Raw genomic sequence first — 24,083 nt, 5'->3', positions numbered from 1 at the left:
ACTGGCTCGTGTAGTATTGTAAACTAAGCTTCTACTGCCATCTACAGGTGTGATTCACACTATTTCGTCTGTGAGTTGCTTGTAAAGCAGTGGCTCTCAACCTTTTTGACTCCAAATCCCCCATTGTCCATAACAATACAATAATTCAATTTCAGAATTCCCAAAGTGTTCATTCATCTAAGTGAGCATTCATCTTTTTAACCAATGAATTTACATGATTTTTCCAGTCATTTGTGTTTACTGGATAAGGATTAGTTTAGAATATATTTTTTTACTCACAAATTCTATGTGATAAAATATATTAGAGTGTGGCATAACTATAAAAATAACACGACTTTTCTGGGTCTAAAATATAATTGATTTTTAGTATAGTTTTAGTTTGTTTTAATGCTTGTTTTGTCTTATATTAAATAATTTGATTTAAACAATGTGATAGTTCATATTAAACTTGATTTTACATATACATTCCTATTATTAACCATAAAAGAAATGAGGAAATACCTAATATTAACGATTATACCTTCATACAATTATACCATTTTTACCCATTATGGCAAGTTTTAGGGAAAGGATAAATGTCAGGTGAAGTGACACAAGACACCGAGATACAGAGCATCAGGAATCTCTGCCCTTTGACCCTGACACAGCTGGCAATGGCAGCACTAAACTGTGTCCCATCATTCCTCTCTTTCTCCCTCTTTGTCTCTCTCACCAATCCCGGGTACAGTACGAAATACAAGACTATTAAGACTGAGAGAACATCTTCATCTCTCATTTGTTCGATTAGTAGTGTAACAATGTGTTGACATTGACGCAGTATATGTGTTTTAGAGTTACATCAAATATTTTTTTCCCCATTGGGTAAGTGTGGCTCCTATTGTTTGCTTTAGGGCATCAGAAGCTTAAACACTTCGTTTTATTATGCACATTCTTCCTACGAGCACATTGTAAAGGAGCAGTAAAGGACACTGCTGGAGGAGAGGTACAGAGGTCAAGAGGAACCGCCATACGCCAAGTCACACACAAGAATTCCAGGATGGTGCTCCGGCAACGTCTGGCTGGGTGTAAAAGAGTGTGGTATGGTTGAACATACTTTATTGATAAATATGACCATGCTAGTTGTTTAAAAACAAAGCTTCTTAAAGGGGGGCATCTTAGACCAGCATAAGATTATTTTCTGGTCTAAACCGGTTTGTTGGTTTAATAGGGATTCTTGGTGATCTGGCTTGGAAAATAGTTTGGTGACCAGCTTTGGTGACAATCTTTGTGAGGCCATCTAAAACCAGAAAAACAGGCTTCTTTTTTTAAGTAAGTAAATTAAGTTATTGATTGAGCTTATTGGATACAATCTATTAAAGGGATAGTTCACCCAAAAACTATGCTATACTCACCCTCTAGTTGTTCCAAACCTGTATGAATTTTTCTTCAGCTAAACACAAAAGAAGATATTTTGAAAAATATTGTTAACCAAACATAACCCCATTGATTTCCATAGTATGAAGGGGAAAAAATACTAGGAAGTAAAACATTTTGGGTGATCTATCCCTTTAAACTACTATACCTATCCTATAACTACTAATATACCTACTACAATAACTACTAAAGTCAAAATAAATTTCTATCAGTTTCCAGTTTTTTGTATTAGTTTGAATAATTGGCTCAAAAATTCGCGACACATCATCACAATCAGAGAGAAGCGTTCCCGCGCCTCGCTGCGAGCGCGTGGATCATCGAAACGCCAATTCAACTCTCATCCGCTCGACCTGAGGTGAGGAGTGATGAACAACAGGACCTTTCAAAGTATTGAAACAAAAACATGTCAGCAACACCCTGAGTGAGATTTTTCCAGCTCTACAGAGACGGGCTGTTTATCTGAAATGGGATTCCAAGGATGTTATTCCAGGAATAATGTGCTCGGGAGAGACTGTGTCTTGATTTCATAAAGAAACAGCTGAAGCAGTTGAACTGAGGTAGGTCTTTCAAATGATCTTGTCTCACATATTGTTTTTCAAATGAAAAATTTAAACGCGTCAATTGTGGGATACACGATCAACTTTATAAGCAAACTAAATTTTAAACAGGCTATACAAATCATTTTAATTACATTAATATCAAGTGGTTTTATTAGTAGGCTAATTTCATTTATCTTGGTGTTTATCTTACACTTTATATTGTTTAGTTAATGTTTAATGTTAATTGAATGATTTAAGAATCATATGTGATGCCCTGATGGTGTTTTATATTTGTGTATGGCAGTCCCCCATCTATGTTTCCAGATTCAAGCGTCCTTATATTTTACCGACAAAAATGGTCTTAGTATAAAGTACATGTACATTTTAACAATGTGAATTAAGATTATAGTTCATACTTTTTTACTCACACCCATATATACAGTAGGCCTATTTTACAATATGGATTTTTTTTATTTATTGTTATTAGTTTTGCCACTGCAAGCACCACTCACATTTTCTTCAGGAAATGTACATTCTAGTTCCTCTTATTATTAAGTTCTTATTCTTATTTATTATTTTCTATAAAAACCAATACTGGTGATCTGTCTCAAAGAAAGAAATGGCACTAGTTTTTTTCTTTTTCTTCTATGTGATCATATTTGGCCAAAAAGCATGCTTTTACTGCATTCCAGTAGACTTTAATTATTATTTATGATTAAAATTATGCATTCATATGTTCATCTTTTTTACTCTATGAACAGCATTTATCCACTGGACAAGAGTCCAAAAATTGGAAGAGGATGTCTGGGGTAGATAAAAACCTAAACTCAGAGAAAAGTTTCAGAGTGGTCGTCCGTCTGTGTGCCTGTGAGAACATACACTCACACATATATATCAGAGTTTATTATGCAGTTGGACATGCTGAAGTTTGCATGAAATTGTGTTTTGATTACTTTTTCCCATTGTTCTGATCTTTATTTCTGCAAACATTCCGAAGCTATATATTTAACTCAATTTTTTTAATTCCTCAGTGAGCAGACCAGAACATTCTGTCTCTTTAGATGAACCCAGAGCGTCCATCAAAGTGACACATCTTAACAGAGTAGTTGTTGACACTGGAAGGGTGAGTGTTGAATTGGATGAGATCAAAGATGTCATTTAATTAGATTCATCATCCTCATTTTGCAAAAACAGAAAGAAATTATACAAGTGAAACCAAAGTCAAGTTTACTGATTGTCTGTTTTCATTCTGCAGAGTCACAAGCCTCATATTATAGATCTTGATGCAGTTTTAAATGAGGAGGCGTCTCAGAGATATGTTTATGAGTCAACAACAAAGGTTCACAGAATGTTCTCCATAGCAACAGTTACAGTTGTAATCAAAATTATTCAACCCCCATCTAAAATCAGGTTTATTACCCAAATTTACAGACTTTCAGCTGTTTACAATGAACAAATCAAACAAAAGTAATTGAAATGGCTCAATGCAACAAATGTTTCAAGTGGTTTCCCCAAATTTAACCAAAAAATTCAACTTTTAATGACTTTTGCATTCTCAAAATTATTCAACCACTTCATGGCAAGTATCTTTAGTACAGAGTAGAACACCCTTTTGCTGTTATGACCTGCTGCGAACGAGATGTATAACCAGACACCAGCTTCTGGCAGCATTTCTGAGGAATCTCAGCCCATTCCTCATGAGCAATGGCCTCCAGTTTAGTAATATTCTTGGCTTTGCTTGATGCAACCGCCGCCTTCAAATCCCACCAGAGATTTTCTATGGGGTTCAAGTCAGGTGACTGTGATGGCCATTGTAGAATCTTCCAGGACTTCTTCTGCAACCAAGCCTTGGTAGAATTTAAAGGTATGCTTGGGATCATTGTCCTGTTGGAAGGTCCAATGACACCCAAGCTCCAGCTTCCTCCCTGACGGCATGACGTTTTCTCCTAGGATTTCCTGATACTACAATGAATCCATCTTGCCTTCCACACACTGCTGGTTTCCAATGACAGAGGATGCAAAGCAGCCACAGAGCATCACTGAGCACCACCATGCTTTACTGTAGACAGAGTTCTTTTCAGCATATGCTTCATTCTTCTGCCTCCAGACAGACCGCTGATCCATAGGGACAAAAAGTTCCAGTTCTGTTTCATCGCTTCACAGAGCAGAATCCCAAAACTTCTGTGGCTTATTTATATGATCTTGAGCACTTTTCTTGTGCTTTTGGGCCAGTAGTGGTGTACGCCCTGGAGTTCTGGCATGCGTTTAGTAAGTGCCTTACTGTTGCCACCAAGTCTTGCTGCAGGTCTTTTGTAGTCACTCTAGGGTTTTTCTGAACCTGCCTTCTCAGAAATCTGGTTGCAGCCGTTGATAGCTTCCTTTTTCTGCCCCGTCCAGGAAGTGTAACCACTTGAACCTTTAACTTTGAACTGGCAAAATATGCTTCCAACGGTGTCTTTAGGAACATTTAGTACCTTCACTATCTTTTTGTATCCTGTTCGTTGTTTGTGAAGGTGATGATATCTTCTCTTAACTTTTTGGACCATTCTTTTGACATAGCCATATTTCTAACATGCAGTCAAACGTGACACTTAACAATCCTTGCCAGTTCAGATATTTGTAATATTAGTTTTCTAGCTCAAGCACACCTGGTGCAATTAATGAAGCCCTATTCTATTCAGGGGGTTGAATAATTCTGAGACTGCAGAAGTCAGTAAGAGTTGGATTTCCAGTTGAATTTGGGGAAACCACTTGAAACATTTGTTGTGTTGAGCTATTTCAATTACTTTTGTTTGATTTGTTCATTGCAAACAGCTGAAAGTCTGTACAATTTGCCAATAAACCTTATTTGCAATGGGGGTTTAATCATTTTGATTACAACTGTATGTTCATGTTTCACACTCCTTAATAAATTTGCTAATCTCTTTCTTTCTGTCTGCCCCAGTCTCTGGTGGAGTATCTAATGCAGGGTTATAATGGCTGTGTAATTGTCTATGGCTCTCCGGGCAGCGGTAAGACTCACACCATGCAGGGATGCAGCGTTTTAGCCAAACACAGAGGCATCATCAGCCACGCTGCCGAGGACATCTTCACTTGTATCAAACCTTCAGGCTATTGGTTTTTAGGAAATCACAATTTAACCAAGATTTCCTCCTTCTCTTTTTCAGATAAGAGAGACTTTTAGCACATATTGTTGTAACATTCCACTCCTCATTCATTGCACCACAACAATTCAATGTCTTTTATTCATGATCTCCAGACTACACATAATAAGACCTGAATAGCAGCATCCTTGAACAAGCCTTAATTTGAATAATCCAGCACCCAATGGATCTCACTGCAAAATCAGAGTGTCATTCTACCACATCTTCAATGAAAAGATTTATGACCTATTGGTAAGTAATTTATAGTGTAATTAAATAAATCACGTTATCTATGAATCAATCACAATTATTTTACATTAATGCATTTGGAAGATTTTATTCAGAGCAACTGATGTCATGACAACATTCCCATGGTCTTGCAATACTGTTTGAGTTACAGGAATGTCAAATCAATCAATCATTAAGCATAATTGTCCTCATAAAGCTTTATTAATGTTACATGTACACACTACTGTTTAAAATTGGTGCCAGTAAGATTTTTAAATGTTTTTTTTATTTTTAGGAAGTCTCAATAAAAAAACTCTTTAAAATTACAGTATTTCTCAATTAAAAAATACAATAAAAACAGTAGTATTGTAAACAATTATTTCACTTTTAAAATGTAATTTTTTCCTGTGACGGCAATACTGAATTTTCAGCAGCCATTACTCCAGTCTTCAGCGTGACATGATCCTTTAGAAATCATTCTAATATGCTGATTTGTATCAAGTAACATTTCTTATTATTATCATAATTTCTTTCATGATTCATTTGATAAATAGAAAGACAGAATTTATTCGAAACTGATTTTTTTGGTAACAATTGTAATAGTTTTTACTGTCGCTTTTGATCAAATTGATCAATGCGACCTTGCTGAAAACATTTCTTTAAAAAAAAAAGAATAAAAAAAGAATCGTACTGACCCCAAACTTTTGAATGGTGGTGTGTAGAATTTTGTAATACATTTTTAGGGTACTAATAAATTGCATAATTCTATAAAATCCCTGGCTTTGAGAAACTAAAAGAGGAAATTTACACTTGATGTAACAACAGGTGTTCCGATGCTCCTGTGTCTCTCTTGCATCTGCTCAGGATCCGAAGGGGAGTGAGGTGATCTGGGTGCGGGACTGTGACGAGGTGGTGCATCTTGATGGGTTGACGGAGGTGGAAGTGAGCTCCGCCCAGGATCTGCTACAGGTGCATCGCCGTGGCTCCGCCCTCAGGCACACAGGTAACAGAGCCATAACTCAATCTGTGCCCAAATGTTTTGATAGAGCTCATGAGCAAACACTATTTAATCTTAAGTATGATGATCAAAGTGATCTCAACTTACTTTATTCAATTAATTTGATCAGACTCCTACATTCCTTTCTAAAATTCTGCAGGGATCTCAAAGGGAGATTTTCCAAGCCGATCCCACACGGTATTTAACATTGTGGTCATTAACACAACGGTCCAGTCCCCTGGTAGGTGTTTTTATGTTTTCTAAACATAAACGTCTTTCTAAAGTTTCCCTGAATTATGTTTTTGCACTTTTGCCATGTTTTTGTTATCTTATTACATTTGTAAAATAAATTGTTCATAGATGTTTTAGGATAGTTACATTGACATTCTATTACATTTTTACTTGTTTTTAATGGGTAACTCAGTCCATTTGTCGGTCATTAATTCCCCTCAGTCGACCCCCTACGCATTAGTCAGCTCTAGGAACCTCTGCATCTGGTCTGATTGTTATTGTAGAGAGATATGAACATACCAGAGTCTCCCACAGGGTCTCCCAGTACCCCCTGAAATGGTGTGTTGCAAACTCACAGTGTTGCGGTGTAATCATTTTATAATACAAATCTGATTAACCACCTCCCTTGTGTGTATTTTTATTGAATGGTTGCAGAGGGAGTTTTGACAGCCAGCAAACTCACTCTGGTAAGATGATAGCATCGGAGACTCCTTTTAGCATAACTGAATGTAAGGTATTCTCTGCATGAAATACACAATCTTGGCATTCTTGTGGTAAGTACCATATTTGTCTGTGAATTAATAAAGAATTATGAAACTCACATGATTGTTGCTCTTTGTTAGGTGGATCTGGCAAGCTCAGGAAAAGTAAGTTTATATGTTGTGTCTGATCATTCTAACAGCTATGATATTTTTAGTCACAGATTGAATGACCATTATTGATTTGGCCTATTATAACATTTAAACATTTTTTTAAAGGTTTTTGTTATACGCCTAAAGAAAAAATGTTTGGCCTATGTGATTACATCGATAAGCCATTAGGTGGTGTCTTTACGAACAAATCATTAAAGCCATTAAAGGGATAGTTCACTTTGAAATTAAATTTTGGTATGTTTTAGCTTACCTCAAGGGCATCCAAGATGTAGGTGTCTTTGTTTCCGCAGTAGTTTCAATTTTGATATTTTTAGGTCAAACCGTTCTTGTCTGTCAGTCATATAATGCAGGTCGATGGTCACCACCTCAAAGAGCATGCACAGAGAAATCCAAATAAATTTTTTTTTTTAATTTTTTCACGAAATGAGCGGTTTGTGTGAGAAAACTAACAGTATTTATATAGTTTTTACCTCTTGTACACTTTCCGGCGCTTGCGCAGACTAAGCCAGAACGCGCGCACATGTCACACACCAGGAAGCGCGCACGCCCTCAGATCACTTGGACATGGTTGTGTAGAGGTAAAAACGATATAAATACTGTTCGTTTTCTCACACAAACCGTTCATTTCGTGTCTTAGGCCATCAATGTGTACTTACGATGGGGAATTGTTTAATTTCGACTTCTCTGTGCATGCTCTTTGAGGTGGTGACCATAGACCTGCATTATATGACTGACAGACAAGAACGGTTTGACCTAAAAATATCACAATTGAAACTACTGCGGAAACAAAGACACCTGCATCTTGGATGCCCTTGAGGTAAGCTAAAACATACCAAAATTTAATTTCAAAGTGAACTATCCCTTTAATGAATGATTCTTTACAAACTCATTCATTCAACTGATTCGGTCAAACACGCTGATTCATTCAGGAATGGAAAAAATAAATGACTCACTGAATTCGGGAACCGCATATTACTTTAAAATAGTTAGAGTAATTTACTAGTATGCGGTTCCGAATTCAGAAACTATCTTTACAAGTCTTTGGGCCCTATGCCAAATCTTAAAAATAAAAGGATTACAATGTAAAATATTAATATTGTGTACATAAAGGTATGGTGGAATCCGGCTTGTCCCGTAGATGGTCTGCTTGCGCTCTTTAACCTCGCACACGAGCAGATCCGTTTCCTCTCTGGAGACGTTCAGTCTTTCAAATTCTGCCATGTAAATAGCGAATCCACCAGACTCTGATTGGTTTATTGCACGTTACACCCAAAACACACCCATTACTCATTAAGAGTAGGGACAGCCCTTTTAGACCATGCGCTGGGCACGCCGACCATTTTTCCCGTCGTTAAACTAGCAAAAGTGGATTCGGACTATGTGCACTTGCGACATGCGCTTTAGACCATGCGCTTAGATTGTAAAAATAAGGCCATTTGAATCAGTGATTCAACTGATTATTGATTCAATCACTGATGAAACTCTAATGTGTTGATGTGTTGCTTGGAGAGGCAACTCCTTGCTTAATGAATTGTAGAAAAGCAATCTCACAGTGATTACCTGTGACACGTGGTTGATTGCAAGAATGTCTTAAAAATACGCAGGTTTATGTGATAAATACTGTACGTCGGTTTCAGTTTTAATGTTCACTCTTTCTTTCTCTCTTACTGTCGCGTCAGTGTCGTAGTTCTGTGGCTCCTGACATGAAGAGAACTTTCAATTCCACAAATGAAAACCCGCAAGAGACCAAGATGCTGAAGCGCTCCCTCACCATATTCGGAAATGTTAGTACCTCAAACATGTCAGCAAAAAAGAGCATGTTCTATCTTATTATCACTGTTGTCCCGGTCAGACTAAGGGTATTTTTGAGAGCAGAGTTTGTTTTGAGTATCTCAAGACGTACCCCAGTGATTGTTTTATCAGTCTAAGGGCCCTATCTTAATCATATCAATGTGCTGGCTGCATATGCAAGAAATTAGACACAGGAAATGATCTGTAAGGTTACATAGTTTTCCATTTAGGGAAGGGGGATGTCATGTCACATCTAACTGAGAAAATGATTTCTGCAGAATATTGGCCTCTTTGTCTGATTATTTACATTTAGATAATGTTGAGGCCTCTTCTTCCCTGTTACAAAATTTCTCATAGTAAAAAAACCTCCAAAATACGAGAGTAAAAAAGAACAATCCTTCCTTTCTTTTTTAGGTGATTTTTGCCCTCAGCTCTGCAGGGTCCCAGCACATCCCATACAGAGAATCCAAACTAACCCGAGCACTTAGGGACTGGTGAGTATCATCAGTAATCGCCATAATCATTTCTCCATTTTCTTCAACATTTGTGTAAATTCATCGACTGTTTCTGAATTTGATGTTTATTTTGGTGTGTGGTTTAGTTTGGGAGGGAACTGTCGGACGTGTTTAGTGGTCACAGTGTCATCTCAATCATCTTCAATAACCGAAACTCTCAGCTCTCTTCAGTTTGCCTCCAGAGCCATGGCTGTTCCTTCTCGACCCATATACACATCTCAGTTACATTACACACCTGAACAGGTAAACCCATTCTTCCCATGAACATTTTAATTCTGAAAACACATGCTTTCAGTATATACTGTACATCACACTTTGAACAAATGCACACAAATCTTTACAGATAAATCACACACATACATATTATTCACTTCTCAAAAAAACACCACAATAAACTTTTATCCTATAATAAATGTAAAATTTTGCTAATTTGTACTAATACTTCCTAACAATTTATTTCATATCATACTTCTAAATCTTATGATACATTTTTTAATAAATTATTTTTGTAATGACCATTTATACAATTAGACATGCACAATACTGGTGAAGCCTTACACACAACACTCTTATCTTATCTAGTTGTAAATTAAGTAATCTTACAACAATATTCTAGCCATGTGCATATCTGAATGGGAAGAAGGACAGTAATCATCTGAACAGACAGCAGATTTTACCACCGGTCGGATCTGACAGAAGGGTGAGACTCAAGCTCGCACACATACACAGCACATACTCGCATAAACGTAATTTATAGCTTCACTTTAAACCCTGAATGTGTTTGTATGTCGAGTGCCCTTTTGCAGCTGAGTGAGTCGTAAAAATGAAAGGGGCAACTTTTATTGTGCTCATCAGTTTGACTCTTCATTTGAATAGTTTTGCCTCTTGTGGCCTGTTTCTAAAGTTACAGTATAGTAAGAGAGAACATCAGCAGGACACTATGAGTCAGAGGAGGACTGTGTTCATCTGAATATATAAAATACAATGTTAAATTGGGACACTCAGACCTTGTGTCCATTAGAAATGGGAGAAAGATGCCATAGAATTACCATGGAACAAACCTGGGGTCAAATAGGTCACATTCCTTTTTTAACAACTTGTAAAATCTTACAAAATCTTTTAAAGTTATAAAGCACAGCTATATTTTCCAGATTTGGAAAATAATGGCTCGTATGAACCAGTTCTTTATGAAGAGTCAGTCAAAAAAATTTACGAAACAGCCTCGAACTTGAATCAGTCAGTGAATTTGAATCCATTTGAATCAGTCAGTGAATCATTTAGTGCCCTTATTTGAAATCACAACTGACTCTCATTACTGTTACTGTGCTGTATATGGGCAGTTTTACATCAGTCAATTTACTCATCGATTATTATTAATGATAAATAATGGTATTCTTGAAAAAAAAAAGTCTAATAATTTACCAAAAAAGCTGTTGGTTTTTGTTTAACATACTAAAGTGTTTTATTTTAGGAGAATTGAAATTTGTGAATAGATATGATTAGATTAGAGCAAACAAGCAATCATTTTTAAACAGTATTCTATTCTAATCACTATTCTAATTATAGTTATTCTTATTTAAATGTCGGATGATAGACCTGTTCTTTATGTTTGATGTTTCATTCATCCCTGCTGTATTTTCAGTTGCAGACATGCTTGCTTCCCATCCTCTTGAGTTCAGTCAGTTCCTCTGAATCTAAACTCAGCTCAAGTCACTGTGGAGATGGGCTGGAGCTCAGAACTTTTCTCCCCCAGCTGGAGAAACCAGGACAAACTGAACCATCTGGACGTTACCGCCGTGAATCCCGACGTGGAGATGAGAAAAACAGAGCTGATGGTAACAAGCTGCATTTTCAGCTTTATCCCATACAATTGGGAGTCACTTCAACATTAAACAAGAACTTTTAACTACTTTGCAGGTAGGATGACCCGCTCCCTGTCCCATTCCCTCTCTGGGACAATACTCCATGATGCTGGAGGGAGAGAAAGAACTGGAAAAGGATTGGAGTTTTCATCTGCACAGCAGCGCTGTTCTGTAGAGCGGCTTTCCACATCCTCTCTTGAACCTTTTTCAGCTCCTTCAGCTGCTGTAGAGTGTCCTAATTGTTCACGGGAACGAAATATCCGAGAGGAATATGACAAGATCATTCTTCAGGTTAAGAGAGACAAAGATTCTCTGAGTCAAAAAGTAGCAGAACTGGAGAATGAGTTGAAGATGAGAGCAACACAGGAGAGAGAAGAGGGGATGAGTTGGGAAAAGAAAAGCGGAAATGAAGAATCTACCAGCTGCACATCTGCAGGTCCAGGAATATTACAGACTGCAGAGGTACCAACACATCACAGCATCTAATGTATTGAAAATGTGCTGGGTTATATCACCATTTGTCACTTTGTTCCTATAGAGGAATTCCTATTCCTGTTCTACATCATACAACTCTGGGACCCTGCAACTCTTCAGTAATAACAGGGAAATTTCACAGTTAAAGTTTATAGCTAAAACCAGTTTGTTAATGAGCACACTCTTATATTGAAAATGTTAAATATATTTAAAAATGATTATAATATTTACTTTTTAAATATTATTTGATATATTTGAATGCACGGTATGCATGGTATGAAGTGTTCAGGTAAATATAAATGTTTTCACATTAATATTTGGGCAAGATAGGAATTTTGATCAAAAGTGCATTTGACAGTTTAAGATGGTCTGTGTGTCGTTTCCAACCTCAAGTACCGTCAGCTTAAAATGCAAATTGAGGTCTCAGACCATTGTGTCATGCAGAGTGCTTTGATAAAAAAACAAAGATGAGCACAGAAATGTCTCAACCTGTTCTATAGGTGTGTTTACAAACAGAAGCTGAGTGTCTGAGAGCAGAGCTGAGCGCATGTCGTGAGAGAGAGAGGATGCTGACAAACACGCTGCACTCTGAGAGAGAGAGACTGACCCAGGATGCCCAGGATATGCTCACACAGCTTAACAGCACCAGAGAGAGGAACAGCCAACTCGTGTCAGCACTTAACAACCAGCAGGTACATATACCAATACTGATTTTTTTTGGAAAGTCTGTTTGATTATATGAACATGTGAAACTTCACCAGAAACCTATTTTTTTTTTAAGATTACATACATTTATTTTATTTACAACATTTATTTTGTCGTTGATTTGTAGTTTGATATTAGTGGTGTAATTGTGCTGTTTGTATGGCAGGAGAGTTTGTTGGCAGAACTACAGACCAGCAGAGAGGAGCTTGTAAAATTTCGAGAGAGTGTGTCTCTTACCCTCAGCCAGCACAAGACTGAAAAGGTTTCATCTCTCTATCCTGTTTTTATAGGCATAGGATATTTATATAGTAGCCTATTTTATGTGACAAAATACCACACATCAGTGATCACTTGCTACGCCACCTACTGGACAATGAAAATGACAAGTGTTGCCCTTTATTGGTAGATTATATGAACTGCAGTTTAATTTCATTTTACAGACTGAACTGATGTCACACTTAGAGGAAACAAAAAATTCCTATGAAAAGGTAATCTAAGACACTATCAAAAGTTTGGGGTTGGTAAGATCTTTCTGAAAGAAGTGTCTTATGCTCAAGAAGGCTGAATTTATTTGATCAATAATACAGTAAAACTGTAATATTGTGACACAATTGGCACACATTTGACACACAAAGCTATCAATTACAATTTAAAATGACTGTTTTCTGTTTGAATATATTTTAAAATGTAATTGATTTCTGATGGCAAAGCTGAATTTGAGTAGTCATCTCATTACTCCATGTCACATGATCCTTCAGAAATCATTCTGATATGCTGATTTGGTGCTCAAGAAACATTTCTTATTATTATCAAACAGTTTAAAATATTTTTGTGGAAACTGATATATTTTTCATTTATTTGACATGGATTTTAAATTTTTTACTGTCACGTTTGATCAATTGAATGCGTCCTTGGCTTGCTGAATAGTTTATATTAATTCTACAAAAAATCATACTGACCCCAAACTTTTTATTTATATTTATTTATTTTTAATAAAGAAATAAAAGATGAGATTGTATCTGTATATGTACTGCTTCTACAGGTGTGCTTGGAAAATGCTGGTTTAAGGCAGAAACTAAAGTCATTTTTGAGGGAGATCAACGCAGCACCCTTTACGGGATCCAGCAGTCCCGACACAAACCCTTCACACACGCACACAGACACAACAAATACCGAGATGACTGTCGTATCACACCATGTGTCTCAGCAATATCCTGCAGGTGTCACAGAAGGCAAGAGATCCATATCTCATTTTCATCATTTGAAGAGGAAAAAAACAGTTATAACATCTATATTAACCTTATTCATTATTCAGAAGTTAGGCTGTGTATTGTTAATGACATTTATTATTTTTGGTAAACAGGAAGTGAATGCTGCTTCAGTCAGTGTGAAGGGTGTCAGCATCCTGAGGAGGGGTTTACAGAAAAATGTGAAACCACAAACAGCAACTGTGAACAGCCTCTGTATAAACCCCAAAGTCTCTACAAGCAGCTGTGAGCCTCTGTTGAACAAATCTTATGAATATGAGTTATAGAACCTGAGACCTTATGTAGTGGGTTATGTGTGGTTTGTGCAGGAGGAGGGAACACAGTCTGTTACTGGACATGATGCTGGCTCTGTACAGGAGAGAGTGGTTTCAGCAGGATGCCATACCATATGTCAGACGTACGCTCAGGAAGTGTGGACTGAGGCCTGAGGATATAGACTAAAGACTGTGTACTTTTGTGTGAGTGAATGAGAGAAGTGAAAGATGTCCTGTATGAATCACAGGTAAAGTCATAGTTCGCTTAAAGGGATAGTCCACCCAAACATGAAAATTCTCATCATTTACTCACCCTCAATTTGTTCCAAACCTGTATGGATTTTTTTTCTTCTACTGAACACAAAAGAATATATTTTGAAGAAACAATTACACTGAATGGGTTAAAAAGTGCACAAAAGCACTGTAAAATTATCATAAAATTCATAAATTATCAAAAGTCATATAATAGCTTTGTGTGAGTAACAGACCAATATTTAAGTTGTTACTCACTGAAAATATTGGAATCCACCCATAGGAGATCATGAGAGTTCATAAGCCAAGTAGCATTTTCAGATTTACGAGTGAATTTTTGTTTTAACTCGGTTATCAATTGCATGCAAAAGAATGACCAGAAAAGTATGTTCATGTTCTACAGAAGAAAAAGTCATACAGGTTATACAAGAGCAATCACAGTGAGTCAATTATGGAAAAAATCACAAATCTTTTTGTGAATCACTTTGAAACTTACATGATGGTATATTTAAATTAACTAAGGGTAGAATAAAGCAAAAGCTGTTCCTTTTGAGCTAACAAAGTGATGAACTTGGCACCCAACATCATCATGTTTGTATCATAATTTCAGTTATTTAACAGTATTTAGTCCATTTAAAATCCAGCTGAAAATGTCTTCAACTCTGTTATACAAGAGACTATTAAGTGATTGGTTTTTGAGTTTATTTATTGGCTACATGATTTTTACTCCACAGTAACACAATGAAAAACCAAAACATATACCACTTTCTATCACACTATATAGTTACAGAGTTTTACAACTGATGATAAGTTGTTTGTATTGTAGGCTCTGGTTTAGTCTATGTCAGCATTTAGACACTGATGTAGTCACTCTTGCAGGTGTTCGGGGGTTCTTGGCTGTTGCAGAGGCTGGTTCTGCGCAGGGGATGAATGTAGGACCAGTCTCTGTCTCTCTCTCTATTGCTCTTTCTTTCCATTTCTTCCTCCACCTGCAGCACACCCTTGTTTTTCCATTTTCTGAGGTTGCTGCTGCAGCGTGATATACCTGTGTTCTGTGGCCTTGAAAATACATCATCACACTCATTCTCGGCCTCCTCTTCCTCATGCAGTGGGTCCTCCAGGATGCTAGGGGGCAGTGCTGAGTGTCTGTGATTCAGATTAACTGCCTCGTATATCTGGGGGTTTGGTGAGCTGGGCCTATATAGAGACTTTGGCACCGGTCTGGCTTTGAATGCCGTTCGTTCTGCTTTGGGAGGCAGGTTGTTGAACTCATCTGCTAGTTTTTTCTCTCTTTTCTTTTGCTCTCTTTCAATGAAGCTAAATGGTTGCTGCGGAAGTGGAGAGGCATGTCGTTGAGTGCCTTGTTGTTGTTGGTTTCCATGGTGACCGTAATCCGTTTGGTTGATTAGATTTTTTTGTCTCTGCAGTTTATCCGGTCGCTTATTGATGATGTCATAGAAGAGCAAGTAAGTGGAAGCAGGGGCCGGCTTAGCGCGGAACTTCTTGCCACGTTCTTTCAGCTCGTCCAGCTCTTTCTTCAGTCTCTCATTTTCTAACTCAATCTCAGAGCGGGTTTTCACATTGCGGCGTTTGCGATCCTCCTCACGAAGCATCATGCGAAACGGTTTGGGAATGGTTACTTTAGAATTCTGTCTCAGGCTGTCCATTACCTGATTGGCTGCACTGTGAGATGAGTTCTGCTGGGAGTGACATGACTTCCTGTGCTCCTCTATTGAGTTCTGCCGCGCCTGCTGTGAAAAAAAAACAACTAATTAAATGTTAGATTTTTGTACTTTGCTACTAGAACTGTTCTGTGCAACTCTTTGTACCAATCACAATTCAGATTTTTATGAGGTTTTGGTTTTTAAATTGGATGAAACATTTTTTTTAACCTCAATATTCCAAAATAATGTGTGATATAATTATGTTTTCAGTAATGTGTAATGCATACATATCTAATAAAAACACGTGTTTTAGGGTTTCATGACACTTTAAGAATTATAATTTACAGCAGTGGTTCTCAAACAGAAAGCTGTGGCCCACTGAGGGGCCTCAGCAAACTTCCAGGGTCTAAATAAGTCTGAAAATGATTCAAATCTGGCTATGTTAATATAATTAAAATGCTAAAACAAAGATGTACAATATTAAACTGACATAATTTTTCTGATTTAATTTATTTCTGTTACAAAAGAGGTACATATCAGCTTAGATAGGAGGGGCTTTTAAAACAAGGGGAGGGGATGGGATGGGGGGGGGGGGGGGGGGGCAAATATGTTGATACCCAAGGTGTTTTCTTTTGTTTTTTTTAACAATTACTTTCTTATTTTTCAAATTGAATTACAAATTATATTCTCAGCATAACATTGAGTGATAATTAAAAACAATATATATTAACATGAATTTCAGAATGTCTCAGTATTTGGTTCGTCCCCCTTATACTTTAAAGGCACAATATGTAAGATATTTGGATTAAAAGTAGAACAATGTTTTGTATATTTTGTTGACTTGTGTACTTTATCCCAAATGTTTTCAACAATGTTTAAATCCAGAGAAATCCGTCATTTTAACCAGTGTAACGTCCCGTGTCATTTGCCTCACCAGTCAATGTCTTCATATCTCCGTTACCCTCGATTTCCGGGTATGTGTTTTATTAGACAGGTGAGCAACTGTTTGGATACCTTTATAAACAGAAAACTAATTGTTATATACTAGCTCAACACGGTCAGTCTTTTTGTTTGAATCTCTTGATTCTTGATTTACCGCGAGTATGTACCATGACACAACACTATTTTGTCAAGTAGCTAACATAGCAAAATCAGAAAGAGCTTAATTTGTAGTATAAGTCATACAGCATTTACTCTCCCATTCAATATATTTTTAATTAATTAATATTTTTAATTAATTTCATGCCATTTAGTAACACAAGTCATCCAGCTTTTATTAATATGATATTCTAATATCAAGCTTAACGCAACGTCAAACAAGTAAAGTGACATTATAACATAACTTTCAACACACTCAAATGTATTTTTAGTATGATTGCTTTGACCAAAAACAGAGCTGCATTACCCCACAGTTTTAATTCGTCAAATAAAGTGACCTGTACGAGTAGTAATTCAGCACTTGCAGCTGTTTCTTTAGAATGAAATAAAAAAATAAACGTAACTATAATTGTAAAATAAACAAAGGAGCTGCAGCGGCCGACTGCGTAACGTTAATAAAACGTTGAATAAAACTGGTCGAATACATTAGCTCATCCATGAACATGATTTCTCCCTGAGTCCCGTCGGATTGCTTTTCATCGGCTGTGGAGGTGAAGACGACAACTCCCATGATTCCACGCTCATTCATCAAGCTACGTCTTTGTTATTGTTTTTAATAAGCAACCTTTAGCGGCAAAACTTACAAACTGTGCCTTTAATGACAGCAACAACTGAGCTGCATGAACTCCACATGTTTGTGTAACACCTGACTTGATGTTCATGTTCTCCAGCATGATATGAGATGATCTAAAATGTGTTATGTGCCTCAGTGGAAACAAGATCATCTGTACTGAGTTCACGTGTTTGTTAAAAAAAAATCTAATTTTATTAGTGACCTTTTCACGCTAGAGGTGTTTGGAAATCTCAACTCAACCAGAATAACCACAAAGCATAAGAAACCATAGACTGACTCATTGGTATTTTCAGAGGAAACAGTTCTTCTTCTTTAGAAAGAACACTATTAGGAAAGGCCACTAAATGTTGTTGAATAAATTTAGACTGGAGACTAAATTGTAGGTTGGTTTCTGTAATGCACATACTATATTTTATACCATTATGTCTAAATCTGCTCATCTGTGCACCATAACAACCTTAAGTAAACTACAGTAAAGAGCATTTATTGAAAAAAGTCACTTTGAAAGTCACATGTTCAGTCTGATGGGCTCTTTATAAACAACTATAGTTGTCGATGTTCTCAGAGCGTTAAAAGGTTCCTGAATATGACGAACATATCATTGAATGAGATCATCTCAGCCTCCACACTGCTCTCATTTTCTGATTAATTCACTGACCTTTATCTTCAGAGAAGAATCACCATTCTTCAGACGTCCCACTGATACCTTGCTGCCAACCTTTATGGTACTACTGAAAGAGGTCAAAGGTCAGGGATCAAACATTGTGCGTGATCTCACTGTCTAGATACGATATTGTGAAGAAACCAAGTTACTTGGAATATTAACCATGCACTCTTTGGGGGGGGAAAAAAATGGTTCAATATAGAACCCTGGTCGCTGTCGTTTTGCCAAGTAAGACAATTTCCTGGATCAACATATTTTGTTGATCCTGAAACAACATTCCTATCGAAAACCATAGTCCTAAACCTAACCCTACCCATAACTTATCCCTAAAATAAGTAAATGATAGGTGAATAACAATGATGCAGAAGCCTGGTTGTAAGCCTAAACTTGACAAACTGTAAACTTGTCTTTTAATCTGATTAGTTGATTGGAATGTTATTCCAGGAACAACAAAGATGTTGGGAGAAACTGAGAAATGGTGAAAAATATATTTAATGAATCATAATAATTTAGTGTTTAATGGGTTATTTCATTTTTTTCCGATTGATAAAGAATGTTTAATTTATACAATTTAATAAAATATAAAAATAAAACAAATAGTTAAAACTGAATCTATAAAAATCTATAGCACCTGACAGAACTCTTTAAGGTTCAATGTAGAACCTTTACTTATTTTACTTCCTTAAGAGTGTGAACTGTTTCAAGTACATTGTCACTCTTTTCATTTTAAGCCCCAAAAAGTCTGAAAGATGCTCTGTGTAGTTTTTTTTTTTTTACTGTAATAAAGCATAAAAATACCATAATATGTTTCCAGAATGTAAGAAACGTGCATACAGCCACTTTGAAATAATACGTTCCGTGTCTGAACATCGTTTTTAGTTTTGATCTGTGTGATCCCGCACACTGCCAATTTCCCCATGAGTATTGCGACACCCCGGGTTGCCAGTTGGCTGAAACCACAGTGATGGAAGCCAACGAATGAACTGGGTCAACAGATTTTCAGATCTTTCACAGATTCTACCTGATCTTTTTTTTAATGTTTTTAATGTTCAGCTTTGCTCATTACTCATTATTATTCAATAAAGAATTAGATTTTTTTTATTATTTTTTTTTATCACAGACCTCTCTGTATCTTCTCCATTTTGTCTCCAGCAGGTAATGAGCTGTCTTTCTCTCTGACCAGGTTTGATCTGGCTCAGATAGAGTTTTTCCATCTCAGCCATGTTTCTCAGGTGTTCTGTCTTCAGCTCCTCTAGTTTGGTATAGTATTCCTGGTTGGAGAACACGGGTCTCTGCAGTTGATGGCCTGCACACGGCTTCCCATAGTCAGGATCAGAGAGAGAACTGAAGTCACACACCGCTATATTCTCACTGTCAGACTGCTGCTCATACTCCTGAGAGACCGAAAGAGAGCAAAACGTAAGTTACAGTGTTACAGTACAGTATTTAAACGTATCAAATGGTTCTTCCATTACAGACTCTATAATACGTAATCTTCAAAATTCACCTGGAAATGCTTAATTACACGGTGAACTAGTCTTTTGCATTGTAGAAGTCAAATATCTACCTCTGTGTGGTGAACAATGTCATCCAGGGAGCATGAATAATCCTTCTCCTCTCCAAATAGAGCCTGAAGTTCACTCGGCTGCAGCCTCTCAGTGCGCAGTATTGGGGTCATGGTCCAGGTGCTTTATTCTTCTGAAGTACAGCACAGCTTGCAATTCTGCTCTCATATAGCTTCAGATAAGTATTTTTCTGCTTCCTTTCGCCTTTTGATTTTGCTCCTGCCACACTACAGTAGGTTATAGGATTTCTCCCCCCACACGTTCACACTCAGATGTGCCAATCACAGTTTATCCCTGTGGATAAGCCTCAAAGGGTCACGATTTAGAGCCCGATGCCTGTTGACCACATGTCCCATATATTCTTCAATCCCTGATTTACACCTTCAGATGTGATTTGTGAACTGACCCATTCCAAACCTCAAATTAGATTTAGAGATTAACAACACTGTTAATTACAGAGTGAGTCCAAGATGTGAAAAGGTTTCAGCTAAAGGTGTTTGGAGAGATGTTATCAGTGAGGATTTGGGACGGAGTGGGAACCATATTTTTCTCACTAATCTCCTATATCTGTATCCTGTTATTATTGTAAAAGTTCAATAAACATAAAAAAATGAAAAATCTCCTGAGAGGAAGTCCTTGGTGCTGGAGATTGATGAAAGCTACTGCTAAATCCATCTGTAGAGGTTCTGGTATTCTGTCACACTGTAGTGTAGATTCTAAGCACAAGATGAAGGGAGAAATCCAAAGAAACCTTAATTTAAATCCATCAACAGAAATACAGGAATTTGCTGGAGAAACCAGTGCTACACAACAACTAAACACAACTGAACAGCAAAAACATGACGAATACCAAAACAAAGGAAGAATCAAGACTGTGAGTATAAATAGGGTGAGCAATAAATGAGGAGCACCTGAACTGAATGAATGAGACAATGAGTAACCATGGTGACAAACAGGCAGGGAATGGAAGATAAACAGAAATAATTAACAATTAACCATTAAACTTAGGCATTAACATAACAGAAAAACTGATCAGATACAAACTCAAAATGTGAGACTGTCACAGTTTAGATAGAAAATAAACATAATTGTGACTATTTTTTTGCAGTCGGGAATTAATATTGTGCAAATTGCAAGTATATTCTTGTACTTAAGACTTTAATTTCTCATAACTGCAATTTAATATCTCCACAATTGCATCTTTATTTCTTATAATTTGTATTTCAATATATGACTAGCAATAGCAACTTTGTTTTTCACAATTGTGACTGTGTCTTGAAATTTGGACTTAACATGTTGCAATTGTACGTTTATTTCTCGTAATTATGCAATTCTCAAATTGTGATTTGATTTCTGAATTGATATAATGTGTTTGTATGAGCTGTTAAAATCTGTGCAGAGGTGTTCAGGGTTAATCAGTTAATCAAGAAGCTGTTTTCACACTCTTACAGTTATCAGACATCTGACACTTCAGTCTGTCAATCCATCTGCTACCACAAGTAATTACAAACACATGCATTCAATTCTGACTCCCTGCGATTTACTGTGAAATATACTACATACTACAAGAATATCTAAGTTAGGTGTCTTTTCTCGTTAACTCAAAACTGAGATTTCTATTTTCTAGAACAAGCTAGATTTCCAGATTGTCAGCAGCTCTTGAATGCTGAAAAAAAAAGAAGTTATTCTTGCAGTTGGCAAGACATTGTTGATGTATTGATGTATGAATGTGAGTAAGATCCAATATTTTGGATTGTCCACAAGGGGGCGTTATAAGTATTCATACTGATGTTATGATTTTCCTGGTGAAACGGAGATGATTGCCCTGTCTAAATATCCACACTTGCTGTCCTGGCCACTTGAGAGCGTGTGCATGCGACAGCAAGGAAGTGCGCAAGACTGTCTCATGTCTAAAAAATGCCAAAGTGCAGTGGCCATAATGCACACTAAACCCACTCTATCTTGAGGCCCTATCCCAAATGGCACCCTAAACACTCGTGGTCTTCCTACGAGTGCACACTTTCGTGATGTTACAGAGCTTTGACTGTCAGGAAGAGTCTGCTGTGGAGCTCGCGCCAGTACGGGCTCGGCAAAAGTGCGCATTGAGGGCTCATACTGACCACAAGGGCGGCGCTCGCGAGGACCCTTCTGAAACCTAAAAGACTTAACAGACATGACCAGAAAGTGCATATAAAGTGTGCCATTTGGGACAGGGCCATAGAGCCTAAACGTATCCCATAATGCATTATTCGGGAACTCATTTGCCCCGAAATCGCGAGATGTCGAGGAAAAGGTTCCCCTGTAAGTTAGATTAGATAGTACATATCCTATAATTTGGAAGTAAAATATAAATTGTTGTTCATTTTATTGGTGCAAAGATGAGTAGACTGTATTTTGTACAACATTTGCGACTGCTTTTTATCACTTAAGCACCACAATTTTAAAATCTTGTCTTGTTAGTTACATAGCGACTACTGAACAGACATTTAAAAGTTTATTTTCAATGTAAAGTATTGAAAATAAAATAAATCTGTAAACACTTTCATTTTTGCAACACTGTAAGTGTGTCCCATCGGGTAATCATAAGTTATATACACACTTTGAATCTTCATGCCTACTTGAACACTTGGGCCAAATACAGGAAATACGTCATGTAAGTGAAGTGCAAAGACTGCAAGTGTGGATATTTGGACAGGGCAAAAGAACACTAAAGCAGAGGAAAACGAGCATGATTTTTTTAGTTTCTGTAAAGTTTAGGGGTGAAATACACCTTGTGAAATGTTGCACTTATTAATTTGTCAGTTATTACGTTAGAAGTTTGCCTCACTTCCAGTCTTTCTCATTTGGTCATTGCGGATGTTTGAGGAGTTTATGTATTGCATCGCATACTCGTGAAGTAAACCATGTGATTATGAGCAGTGAGTTGTATGTTCCTCTTTTTGCACTTCCCTAAAGGTGTCACATCACACTTTGTAGATGTGACCCAAAATCACAAGTTCCTTAAAACAATGCTCTTACACAAGTGTGTGAGAAAGTTTTCCAGTGGAGGTCATACAATCCAGAGTACATTAGTCAATGATTTGCTAAATTCCTGACTCAAGGTCAGCGATTAATAACGGAAAGTTACAGAATATGTTGATAGACTTGTGCAGGTAAATATGTAGAGACCCATGAGCACTTCAATAAACACACAGTCATCCTGAAGTCTGTTACCGTAATGATGATCGCCCTCTTCAACGTCGTTTGGGTGGAGTGTCACTGTTACGTCACGTGTGCTCTTGGACAAGACTGAGATTTTCTTGTTCTAATCTGGATGTGAAAGGGCCCTGTGTTCTGTAAAAGGACAGTTTGTGTAAACAAGTCTTGCTCCCACTGCAACCAAACATGTATGAATGCGTATTTTTAACTTGGAAGTGTGAGTGTGCAGTGGAGAGTCAATATCTCGCTCTCTACTATAAATGTGTGGGGTCAGAAAGCACAAAAACATTTTCTTAATTAGTGTTTTGTGCCAGTAAAAATATTTAAACATCCTTAAAATAAGTACTTGATCATTTATATATATATATATATATATATATATATATATAATATAATACAACCATATAAAATAATAATTGTCAGGGTTTTGTTGCAACATGGCAAGGATAGATTGGATCCTTATCAACAGCATGATTATTAAACAAAGCAAACTCAATTTAATAATAAAAATTCTTCAAAAATGTTACGTTATTAGAAGAAATAAAGCCATAAGATTTTAAATGACATTATGGCGAGTAAATAGTGACAGCATTTTTCAATTTCTGAACTAATCCTCATTATCATGTACAGTTTTGCATGATTTCTTATTTTACAGCTGTTTAGATATTTGAACCGGAAAATAGGACTAAAATGCTTGTGCATTATTTTTTTGTATTTTTTTTTTGCAGTGAAGGTACTGATATTTCCCCTGTGAAGCCACAGAAAAGGAAAAGCACATGCACTGCACACCCTGCATGCATGACTGAACTCCTTCCTGTTCTGTTCAAAACCACATCATGGGCAAAAGCACCAGAACAGAAACAGAAAGAGGATTTGAGCCCAGGTATATCTTGGACCGTTCTCACTCATTATCTTTTACTGAAAATTTTACCCAT

General features: G+C 36.9%; 2 protein-coding genes across 3 annotated transcripts; one reads left to right on the top strand and one right to left on the bottom strand.

The window, feature by feature from the left end:
* Nucleotides 1–994: 994 nt before the first annotated feature.
* LOC309479162 (uncharacterized protein) lies at nucleotides 995–16,309 on the top strand. Of its 2 annotated transcripts, XM_082143086.1 has the most exons (25): nucleotides 995–1,077; nucleotides 1,208–1,308; nucleotides 1,626–1,768; nucleotides 1,850–1,970; nucleotides 2,714–2,819; nucleotides 2,984–3,075; nucleotides 3,208–3,291; nucleotides 4,897–5,047; nucleotides 5,274–5,347; nucleotides 6,188–6,326; nucleotides 6,481–6,561; nucleotides 6,987–7,018; nucleotides 7,175–7,198; nucleotides 8,884–8,988; nucleotides 9,410–9,489; nucleotides 9,597–9,753; nucleotides 10,127–10,210; nucleotides 11,153–11,345; nucleotides 11,428–11,834; nucleotides 12,347–12,538; nucleotides 12,718–12,813; nucleotides 12,992–13,039; nucleotides 13,594–13,783; nucleotides 13,915–14,044; nucleotides 14,128–16,309. In XM_082143086.1, exons 5-25 carry the CDS (start codon nucleotides 2,753–2,755, stop codon nucleotides 14,258–14,260), a joined length of 2,559 nt encoding a protein of 852 aa, XP_081999212.1. In that variant the 5' UTR covers nucleotides 995–1,077; nucleotides 1,208–1,308; nucleotides 1,626–1,768; nucleotides 1,850–1,970; nucleotides 2,714–2,752; the 3' UTR covers nucleotides 14,261–16,309. The 2 variants fall into 2 exon arrangements, with proteins under 2 accessions (XP_081999212.1, XP_081999211.1); XM_082143085.1 differs by having other exon boundaries at nucleotides 1,626–1,970.
* Nucleotides 16,310–16,578: 269 nt separating this feature from the next.
* On the bottom strand, nucleotides 16,579–24,025 carry LOC309479181 (uncharacterized protein). The gene is made up of 3 exons (XM_082143120.1): nucleotides 19,953–24,025; nucleotides 19,508–19,779; nucleotides 16,579–18,452 (listed from the first exon to the last, which is right to left on the bottom strand). Exons 1-3 carry the CDS (start codon nucleotides 20,061–20,063, stop codon nucleotides 18,356–18,358), a joined length of 480 nt encoding a protein of 159 aa, XP_081999246.1. The 5' UTR covers nucleotides 20,064–24,025; the 3' UTR covers nucleotides 16,579–18,355.
* Nucleotides 24,026–24,083: the final 58 nt, after the last annotated feature.

Source organism: Leuciscus leuciscus (assembly GCF_965113295.1).
Source record: "Leuciscus leuciscus genome assembly, chromosome: 17".
Taxonomy (NCBI): domain Eukaryota; kingdom Metazoa; phylum Chordata; class Actinopteri; order Cypriniformes; family Leuciscidae; genus Leuciscus; species Leuciscus leuciscus.
The sequence above is the reverse complement of the archived record's forward strand: the minus strand, read 5'-3'. Positions and strand labels throughout refer to the sequence as shown.

What these genes read in the sequence shown, in the direction of transcription:
- LOC309479181 (XM_082143120.1), bottom strand. Translation starts at nt 20,063, where the DNA reads ATGACCCCAATACTGCGCACTGAGAGGCTGCAGCCGAGTGAACTTCAG. An exon ending in ACATTGTTCACCACACAGAG is followed by an intron (nt 19,780 to 19,952) that starts GTAGATATTTGA and finishes TCGGTCTCTCAG; the next exon opens with GAGTATGAGCAGCAGTCTGA. An exon ending in AATGGAGAAGATACAGAGAG is followed by an intron (nt 18,453 to 19,507) that starts GTCTGTGATAAA and finishes GACCTCTTTCAG; the next exon opens with TAGTACCATAAAGGTTGGCA.
- LOC309479162 (XM_082143086.1), top strand. Translation starts at nt 2,753, where the DNA reads ATGTCTGGGGTAGATAAAAACCTAAACTCAGAGAAAAGTTTCAGAGTG. An exon ending in CTCCGCCCTCAGGCACACAG is followed by an intron (nt 6,327 to 6,480) that starts GTAACAGAGCCA and finishes AAAATTCTGCAG; the next exon opens with GGATCTCAAAGGGAGATTTT. An exon ending in CCCTCACCATATTCGGAAAT is followed by an intron (nt 8,989 to 9,409) that starts GTTAGTACCTCA and finishes TTTCTTTTTTAG; the next exon opens with GTGATTTTTGCCCTCAGCTC.